This window comes from Heteronotia binoei, chromosome 21 (assembly GCF_032191835.1).
Source record: "Heteronotia binoei isolate CCM8104 ecotype False Entrance Well chromosome 21, APGP_CSIRO_Hbin_v1, whole genome shotgun sequence".
NCBI classification, from domain to species: domain Eukaryota; kingdom Metazoa; phylum Chordata; class Lepidosauria; order Squamata; family Gekkonidae; genus Heteronotia; species Heteronotia binoei.
Window position 1 is genome coordinate 26242691 of NC_083243.1, and position 10479 is coordinate 26253169.

General features: G+C 47.6%; 1 protein-coding gene across 3 annotated transcripts in view; it reads left to right on the forward strand.

Annotated features, from left to right (window-relative positions):
* Window positions 1-520, forward strand: part of CKB (creatine kinase B) — a 28948-nt gene extending 28428 nt beyond the window's left edge. For all 3 annotated transcript variants that reach the window (XM_060263132.1, XM_060263133.1, XM_060263131.1), the window contains one exon: window positions 77-520. In XM_060263132.1, coding sequence (XP_060119115.1) covers window positions 77-255 — 179 coding nt within the window. In that variant the 3' untranslated portion in view covers window positions 256-520. The remainder of the gene's footprint in view (window positions 1-76) is intronic.
* The last annotated feature ends 9959 nt before the right edge of the window (window positions 521-10479 follow it).

Genomic DNA, 10479 nt, shown 5'->3' on the forward strand with positions numbered 1-10479 from the left:
GGGACAGCTGGCTATGGTGGTAATGGCTTTGCCTGTCAACTTGATCTGTATTCTGGCTTGTGTTTTTTTGTTGTAGGTGGTGTAGATACAGCTGCTGTGGGAGGCGTTTTTGATGTCTCGAATTCTGACCGCCTTGGGTTTTCCGAGGTGGAGTTAGTACAGATGGTGGTGGACGGGGTGAAGCTGCTGATCGAGATGGAGAAATGCCTGGAGAAGGGGCAGCCCATCGATGACCTCATCCCAGCTCAGAAATGAAAAGCACTTTAACCCTTCTGCCCCTGCCCTCCTCCTCTTCCGCCGCCCATGCTTCTTCCTAACTTATTGGATGAATAATCAAAAGAAGAAAACAAACAAACACTCCAATAAACGAAAACCCTGGTTGGAGTTAACAAGAAGAAGATTTCCACTTAGTAACACTTGTAGAAAAGTCTTCCATCCATATGTGTTAGAGTTTATTTTTTTGATGGCTGAGATGTCACTGACAAAAACTGAAATAAAAACCATTGTTTGGCCTGACAAAGTTGCAGTGGGTTCTTAAAAGGGTGTGTTTTGTGAGTGAGAACTGGATTCTGGGGGACGACGAGTCAGAGCTTATGGTGTGAGCCCAACCAGAAAAGATGTTGGATAGCCCACTGGCAGATCTTCCCAGTGGCTTTGTAAGCCTACATATCACCACACACAGCCCTGAAAGGTTCCAGTGTTCCTCTAAGCTGAGTTAGTATGAGCTAGCTCAGTTTTTTAGCCTCCAGCTTTACACATTTTTGTCTTAGCTCAGGAAAAATGGCCCCACGGCGAACTTACCGTAATTTATGCAGTAGCTCACAACATTAATGCCAGATTTGAGTGGGCAGCTGTGTTGGTCTGAAGCAGTAGAACAAAGTAGGAGTCAAGTTGCGCCTTTAAGATCAACAAAGTTTTATTCAGAATGTACCTGATTTCTCGTCTGATGAAGTGTGCTTAGAGCACATGAAAGCTTACGTTCTGAAGAAAACTTTTAATGCCAGTCGCTCACAAGACTCCACAGCTTAGAGGGAGTATTGGTCCAAACGTGTGGCTTTTTGCCTCTTATACTCAGACCGGCAGTGGTTTTCCAGGGTCTCAGAGGTCTTTTGCATCACAGACTGCCTGGTCCATTTTAACTGGAGGGAATGGGGATTGAACCTGGGAACTTCTGCATGCCAGGCAGATGGTCTTCCACTGTCAGGGTTCCTCCCCCAAAGAATTCACAGAGACGAGCGAGCTAACATCTGGTATGACCTTGGGGCTGCTTTTTAACATAAGCCTCCAGCTGTCATTTTAGGGCTGGAGATCTTCAATCCAGTATCTGTTGAGCAAGTGGTTCCTGCTAATGCATTTCCTGAGGCCGGGAAATTGTTTCCTGCCCCCTCTAACTCCTTACAGCATTCTACTTAAGTGGTGAGCAAAAACCTGGACCGATTTCCCAGTCACACGCCGCTCTCACGTTCCTCTTCTCAGCGGGATTCCTTCCGATTTCCCACTATCTGCCCCAGGCCTGCAAGTAAAGTCGGCGTTTTTGCATGGCAGACATAAGCTGGTTTTTGGTGGTTTCTTTTTGCTGTGTGAAAACGCCGACGTTACTTGCAGCCCCAGGGCAGATAGTGTGAAATTGGAAGGAAGCCCCGCTGAGAAGAGGAAAGTGAGAGTGGCGTAAGGTGAGTGGGAAATCGGTGCTGAACTATTTGAAATAGAAGTTGACAATAAACTTAGACAAATAAGGAAGGCTTTCAGGATACCTAGGCTAGGTGAACAGCTGTAGGTAGAAAGTTTCAGAGGTGACTGGATTATGGTTTTTTTGGATCCTATAGGTGCCCATTTTTTGTTACTACCATATTCATCATGGATGTAGAAACTGTTCAGGTTATAGAGGCAATTAGCAACTGTACTGCTTAACAGCCCACCTAAGTTCACACACTGGTTTCATGTAGCCTTATTACATGGTTTGGATTTTGCTTTGAAAGATCGTAGTTTCCTGTAACCTTAATCAACAAAAGCCATAGGTCAATACCTTGCTTATCCACCAAGCTTGGAATAAGTTGAAGACCACTACCTTATTCTAAATGTCTGTTTACACCTCCCCTGGCTGCTTTTATGGGTCTACAGCAGGGGTGGCCAAACTTGCTTAACATAAGAGCCACACAGAATAAGCATCAGATGTCTGAGAGCTGCAAGCCAGGAAGCAAACAAGCAAATAGAAGGGGGGAGGGAGAGTTGGAAAGAAAGCAACTTTATCTGTGCAGTCTCCAAGCTGCCACCTGGTTTGACTTGGAGAAGTGATTTAAAGAGAAAAATGCCTTCTCCAAGCCAGTTAACGGGGTGGGGGGTGGAGCTTTGAGAGCCACACAATATGTGTGAAAGAACCCCTTTGTGGCACCTCGAGCTACAGTTTGGCCACATAGGCATATCTTATGGGTTCTATCCATACTGTTCTTTGCTGGGGAGCACACTTCCTCTGAAACAAAGGCCCATTGATAACTATTGATCTCACGCAACTGAAAGTTGTCAGTTTTTGCCGTGGGAAACTTCAAGCTGGAAGAGCACAGAGGACTCCTCTGTCCTCTACGAGGAATCTCGGCCTGCTGTTTTACAATTCAGTGTCCTTCAAGCAACAGTAGCTCTCAAGCTCTACCACAAGTTGACCACCCATCTGCAAAGTAAATCCTCTTTGCCAGTGAGCAGGAAGCTGATAGACGATCAGGTTATAGTAAGTACGATGAGCTTGCCCTGAAGCCGGTTGCCTGCATGGGCCCAGACAGTCAGCTTATCTTCCCACGCTGTTAAGTGACCGCTTGGAAAAAAAAGATCCTCTGTAATCCCTCTTAATGATGCTTCAGTCAGAAAGGGCTCATTTTAAGATTTTCTCTGTTACGAAGTAGGATGCAAAGAGGGCCGGGATTGACAGATTGAGATTACAGAAATGCCACGAATGTTAGTTACTGTCAGTTGCAGAAGGAGGACTTCTCCCCCACCCCAACCTTCAGTGGAAAGCATGCTTTGGAGGCAAACGGGTTCAAAAACAGCAGGTCAGGTTGTTCAAATGCCAAAGGAGGAAAGGACTGAATGCTGAAGTTTACTGCAAGAGTTCAAAGTAGACATGAACTTAAAAGTGCACTCCCAATGCAGTGTCTATTGTGGATTTGCCTGTTGCAGCGGCTCCTTGTAAATCCTAGACCAGGGGTGTTGAGCTCATTTGTTATGAGGGACGGCTCTGACACAAATGAGACCTCGTCAGGCAAGGCCATGTAACGCCAGGTAGCAAGATATAAAGGACACATACAAACACAAAGATTTTTGAAAACTTAAAATAATATAGGCTTAAAAGATTAGTACTCTTGCAATATTTTGTTTATTTAACAGTTTCTGATAATCGACACCTCTTGCTCTGAATTGTTGCATCAAAATCTGGGGACAATGTCTGTGCTGTAGCAATCTTGAGTATGCTGTTCAGGTGTGCGTCTGTAAATTGCAAGCCTACTTTTGATCTACTGACATTGCAGAAATCTCATGGTCAATGCTTTGAGCCTAAGATCCAGAAGAAAATATGAAATGGCTGGGCACTGAGCTTTTGTACACAAGCTGCTTCATGTGCTGGTCGGCCAATGGAGAAAATATAGGCTTTGCTCTGTAGTTTGATTGAGCAAGCCTGGCAAAGCAAGCTGAGCTGCAGAAGGAAGCAAGAAAGAGAGAAGGAAGCAAGAAAGAGAGAAGGAAGCAGATGACATTGAGTTGCTCATGGGCCTGATAGGAGCCCTCAGGGGGGGGGGGGCTGATTCAGCCCCTGGGTCGTATGTTTGAAACCTTGTCCTAGTGGATTCCATTTGGCTTGTATTTCTTATGACTGTTACAGCTGAGTCAAGAGTGCATTTTTTACAGGGGAACTCTGTTGTGGTTTTTAATACTTTAAAAAGAAAATTCAAACAGATATTTTACAAATACTTTAGTAAATACCAGAAAGCCTTTTGCCAGGAGACTTTAGTAAACACAAGCAGATTGCCTGTTGGGACCTCAAGACTATAGAAGAGGGGTCCCCAAGCCCTGGGCAGTGAACCAGTCCGGGGCCCGTTAGCAACCAGGCCGCAGAGCAAGGCAGCGGCGTTGCATCACCCTTTTCACCCACCTGGGACCCGGACAGACGAAACAAGCAGTGCGGCCTCACTCCAAAGCACCACATCTTTCATCCGCCTGGGTCCTGGGTGGGTGGATGGGGCAGTGCAGCAGCAACCTTTGCCTACCCCTCATTAAAAGACTCTCATGGGAGGCTGGGACGGGGCATGGGGGGCAGCCTGGGGTGGCAAAAACCCCAGCACCCCTTCCCCCCCCACACACTGGTCCGTGGACAAAATTGTCTGCCATGAAACTGGTTCCTGGTGCCAAAAAGGTTGGGACTGCCACCACTATAGAAGATGAGGCTCAATCATTTTTTTTTTTAAAGAAACCCTAGTTCTTTAGAAGATGGTACAACAGAGTTGATTCATCAGTTCCGTGCTCCCACAAAGGGAGAGCAGAGTAACATTAAGATTAACGAGAGTACCAGAGCAATGTACCCTGAACTGACTGAGCTCACTATATATATCTATAGAGAGGGAGAAGGATACAATCTAAAGGAAGATTTAGGCAAAGTTCAGGGGTAGCGATGAAGAATGATGGAAGAATTAAGCACAAAATAGAACAAGGTGACTCCTAAGAATAAAACCAGGCCTTCAAAACTGAGCAGTGAGCACCTATTCTCACAGCATGTTGCTTATATATGAGCAAAACGACTGTTACTTTCTGTGGTGGGAAGGGCAGAATGGAGAGCAGGGGTGTCAAGCTTATTATGAGGGCCAGATCCCTCATTATGAGGGCCAGATCAGGAGAGCCAGTTTGGTGTAGTGGTTAAGTGCGCAGACTCTTATCTGGGAGAACCGGGTTTGATGCCCCCCTCCTCCACTTGCACCTGCTAGCATGGCCTTGGGTCAGCCATAGCTCTGGCAGAGGTTGTCCTTGAAAGGGCAGCTGCTGTGAGAGCCCTCTCCAGCCCCACCCACCTCACAGGGTGTCTGTTTTGGGGGAGGAAGGTAAAGGAGATTGTGAGTCACTCTGAGTCTCTTCGGAGAGGAGGGTGGGATATAAATCCAATATTATATTTTTCTTCTTATAAATGTGACCTGTTGGGCTGGGCCATGTGTATACCTATTTAAGATTAGATAGCAGGGATATAAACTTTATAAAGGACACAGACAAACACAATTTTTTTTTTAATTAAAACATGCTTAAAATGTTAGCACTCGTTGGACTTAAAGGTGCTTTCTTTGCATTTCACCCATGGGATTCAGGGAACAGGGCAAAGGTGACTCTAGCGCTTTCCTTCTTTCCCCAGGGGATGGGGGGAGGAGCCTCAGCCAATAGAAGGAAGAGAGGGTTGGCTCAGTAGCTTTGCTGTGCAATTGAGAGAGCCTGGAAAAACAAGATTTGCCTTATTCCTCCTGAGGAGGCTCAGCCAATGGAGAAAACAGAGGTATTGCTCTGTAGCTCCTGTGTGATTGAGCAAGCCTGGCAAAATAACTGTGATACAGAAGGAAACAAGAGAGAGGGAGAAGGAAGCAGACATGAGCCAGTTGCTCAGGGGCCTGATGGGAGCCCTTTGGGGGCCTGATTTTGCCCCTGGGCCGCATGTTTGACACCACTGATGAAGAATATGAAGTTACCAGGCACTCAAGGTGTCCCGTTCTACTAAACATAGGGCTTCATGTTCCCTACCCTATGGCCCCTTTGGCACCCAGGACAAACTCACCCAGAAATAAAAGGTAGATTTCTCATAGGAATGGTGGCTCCCATGTGTTGTGTTTCGCACATGAAAATAAGCACTGGCAGCCATTCACTAGCATGTACAGTAACAGGGCAGGGGCTAAAACCTTTACATCTGCTCCTTTTTATCCCACCCTTCCTCCAAGAAATTCAGGGCATTGCCCTTGGCTGGGGCTGGCACCAGGGTTTTTGGTACCCTAAGCCCTTGGGCCTGCAAGGGCAAATGCAGTGGCAGCAGCAGGGTGGTGTGGCAAGAAAGGGCATGCTCTGAGCACCTCCACCGCCGCACTGCATGCATGGGATGGAGAAAGTAGAGAAAGAAGTCCTTTTCTCCCTTTCTCACAATACAAGAACTTGTGGGCATTCAATGAAATTGCTGAGCAGTCGGGTTAAAACGGATAAAAGGAAGTACTTCTTTACCCAAAGGGTGATTAACATGTGGAATTCACTGCCACAGGACGTGGTGGCGGCTACAAGCATAGCCAGCTTTAAGAGGGGATTGGACAAAAATATGGAGCAGAGGTCCATCAGTGGCTGTTAGCCACAGTGTGTATTGGCCACTGTGTGACACAGAGTGTTGGACTGGATGGGTCATTGGCCTGATCCAACATGGCTTCTCTTATGTTCTTATGCACTGCCCCCACTCAGCCTTCCTGGGTTGCCAGAGGCACAGACCTGGGAAGGCTGAATGGGGCAGCGAGGTGTCACGTGCGCTCGGAGTCTGCCCTCCGTTCCTGTGGAAACCTTCCACAGCAAGGGAGGGCAGACTCTGAGTGCCTCCGAGTGCACCCGCTGCCATGCTGCCTCTGGTGCCCCTTCCCCACTGCCACCACTCACCTGCAGCGCTCCTGGTAGGTGGTGAGGCAGAAGATGGTGGCAAGGGTGAGTTTGGCAGCAGGGGAGAAGGGGCAGCGGGGGTAGCAGGGCGTGGGGAGAGGGTTCCCGCTGCCTAGGTGGCCGCCTACCCAGCCTACTAGGACATGCTGGCCCTGCCCTTGGCCATTTCACCCACACAATAAGGTAAATATGAACATAGGAATATATGTCGTTGTTTGCTAACTGACTCAGACGGCTTGGTTCTATCAAGGTCTACTCTGTCTGGAAGCAGCTTTTTAGGATCTTAAGTAGAGAAGACGACGACATTGGATTTATATTCCGCCCTCCACTCAGAGTGGCTCACAATCTTCTTTATCTTCCTCCCTCACAACAAACACCCTGTGAGGTGGGTGGGGCTGAGAGGGCTCTCCCAGCAGCTGCCCTTTCAAGGACAACCTCTGCCAGAGCTATGGCTGACCCAAGGCCACTCCAGCAGATGCAAGTGGAGGAGTGGGGGATCAAACCTGGTTCTCCCAGATAAGAGTCCACGCACTTAACCACCACACCAAACCTAAGAGAAGCGATACTGGATCAGGCCAATGGCCCACTCTGTGTCACACAGTGGCCAAAAAAGCCAGGTGCCCTTAGGAGGTCCATGAAATCAGAAGAATTTCCAGTTCAACATTAGGAAGAAACTTCCTAGCAGTGGGAGCGCTTCCTCAGTGGATGTAGATGACTGGGGAAAGCAATGGCAAACCACACCATAATAAGTCTGCCAAGAACATCACCCCATGAATTGGTCACGACTTGGTGCTTGCACAGGGGACTATCCAGGGCTTTTTTTGTAGCAGGAACTCCTTTGTATACTAGGCCACACACCCCTGATGTAGCCAGTCCTACAAGAGCTTACAGGGCTCTTAGTACAGGGCCTTTTGTAAGCTCCAGGAGGATTGGCTACATCAGGGGGTGTGGCCTAATATGCAAATGAGTTCTTGCTACAAAAAAAGCCCTGGGACTACCTTTACCTTTTTTTAAATTTGTGAATTTCCTGTATTGTGCAGGAGGTTGGACTAGATGACCATGGGAGTCCCTTCGCACTCTCTTATTCTAAATTGGTTAAGAATAGAGAGCGCAACAACCCCAAAGTCCCTCGGTAAACTTCATGGCTAAGTGGGGATTTCAACTCTTGTCTTTTGTTTGTGCACTAACTCTTATGCCACACTGTCTCTTCCCTTGTGACCCCAGCCATTTAGTTTTATGTATTCAAAACATTTTCTCTTCCAGTTTTCTATCAAAGCTGTTTCTTAGCCTGCTCCTAGCTGCACTGGCCTCCAATCTCAGTTTAGTTTCTTGATCTCATTCCGGAGGCGGGAGAGAAGATTAGAGAGATGACCAGCCGGGGTATGAAGCCTCCATTAGAGAGGGCTCTAGGCTGGAGTGAAATGATGGGGGAAATGGGCTCACAATCCTGAAGCATAACTACCCAGATTGATGGAAAGCTATAGAAGTGAGTATGCCTAGAGGCAAACTAAGTCAAGCTTCTGTGTTTTTAAAATGGGCATGTTGTGTGTGTGTGTGTGTATTCTGGCACATCATCTCATCCCCCTTACAATGTCGGGCGCAGCTGTCCTTCTGACATGGCCATTGAGGGGTAATGAAAGTCCATGCATTCCCCTTGTCTCTAGCAACCTTGTCTCTTCCTGTTCTTACCTGCATCTTGCTTAGGATTGCCAAGTCAAACTCAGAATATACCTGGGGACTTTGGGAGTGGGGCCAGGAGACTTTGAGGGGTGAAGCCAGGAGACTTCCAAACACACACACAGAAATGCACACAGCAGTCAAAATAAACACAGTTTGGAAGCACACACTTTGTGGTCTCACTGGAGCAATTTACTAACCATGGGAGTTGTTGACTGCTCTATACTCAACCCAGTTTGTCAGACTAACGCAGCGAAACCAGAGGCTATTATTTTAGCATGCAAATGGCTTTTTAAGGGACTGGAAAACAAAAAGAGGTTCTGGGCTCCTTCCTTTCCCTTCCCTTCCAACAGGCAAGTTGTTTTGCAGGCTCACCCCACCCCCATTCAGCCTGGCTTGAGATTTAAAGGTACACACACGTTTCTAAAATAAAATTGTTTCCAAGCATCCTCTTAAGCCTTCTGAGGTTTGAAGGCACATGGTGGCTGTTGGGGCGGGGCTTCTCCCCACCAGCCAGCTGACGGGGGGCGAGAAAGAGCCTGCCAAACCAGGAGCTGGGGACTGGCAAGCCTAATCTTGCTGTAGTTTCCCTTCATCACTCAAATTGCAAGAAAATCCCTTTAATATTTGGGGAGGGGGGGGCTAGTTGTACAGCATCCTCATCATCTGCACCCTATTACCAGCTTCTTGACTGGGACTTCCTCCCAATTAAGTGCCTCCCCGGGCTTTTTTTGTAGCAGGAACTCCTTTGCATATTAGGCCACCCGCTGCTGATGCAGCCAATCCTGCTGGAGCTTACAGGAGGCCCCGTACGAAGAGCCTTGTAAGCTCTTGGAGGATTGGCTACATCAGGGTGTGTGTGGACTAATATGCAAAGGAGTTCCTGCTACAAAAAAAAGCCCTGGTGCCTCCACACCTTGTTGGAAACTATAGCTGCAATACACATGAACACACGAATCTGCCTGACATCAAATCAGACTTCGGTCTATCGAGGTCAGTCTTGTCTCCTCAGCCTGGCTGCTGTTCTCCAGGGTCTCAGGCTGAGGCCTTTCCCATCACCTACTCTCTGGTCCTTTTAGCTGGAGATGCCAGGATTCCACCTGGAACTTTCTGCATGCCACGCTGAGGCTTTTCTACTGAGCCATGGACCCATCCGAAGAGAGAGCTAGCATAGTGTAGTGGTTAGTCTGTCCAACTAGAAACTGGAAGACCCAAGTTCAAATCCTCCCTCTGCTCTGAAAGCTTAAGAACATAAGAGAAGCCATGTCGGATCAGGCCAACGGCCCATCAAGTCCAACACTCTGTGTCACACAGTGGCAAAAAATTCTATATACACACATACACTGTGGCTAATGGCCACTGATGGACCTGTGCTCCATATTTTTATCTAAACCCTTCTTGAAGGTGGCTATACTTGTGGCCGCCACCACCTCCTGTGGCAGTGAATTCCACATGTTAATCACCCTTTGGGTGAAGAAGTACTTCCTTTTATCCGTTTTAACCTGTCTGCTCAGCAATTTCATCGAATGCCCACGAGTTCCTGTATTGTGAGAAAGGGAGAAAAGTACTTCTTTCTCTACTTTCTCCATCCCATGCATTATCTTGTAAACCTCTATCATGTCACCCCGCAGTCAACGTTTCTCCAAGCTAAAGAGTCCCAAGTGTTTCAACCTTTCTTCATAGGGAAAGTGCTCCAGCCTTTAATCATTCTAGTTGCCCTTTTCTGGACTTTCTCCAATGCTATAATATCCTTTTTGAGGTGCGGCGACCAGAACTGCACACAGTACTCCAAATGAGACCGCACCATCGATTTATACAGGGGCATTATGATACTGGCTGATTTGTTTTCAATTCCCTTCCTAATAATTCCCAGCATGGCGTTGGCCTTTTTTATTGCAACCGCACACTGTCTTGACATTTTCAGTGAGTTATCTACCGCGACCCCAAGATCTCTCTCTTGGTCAGTCTCTGCCAGTTCACACCCCATCAACTTGTATTTGTAGCTGGGATTCTTGGCCCCAATATGCATTACTTTGTACTTGGCCACATTGAACCGCATCTGCCACGTTGACGCCCACTCACCCAGCCTCAACAGATCCCTTTGGAGTGCCTCACAATCCTCTCTGGTTCTCACCACCCTGAACAATTTAGTGTCATCCG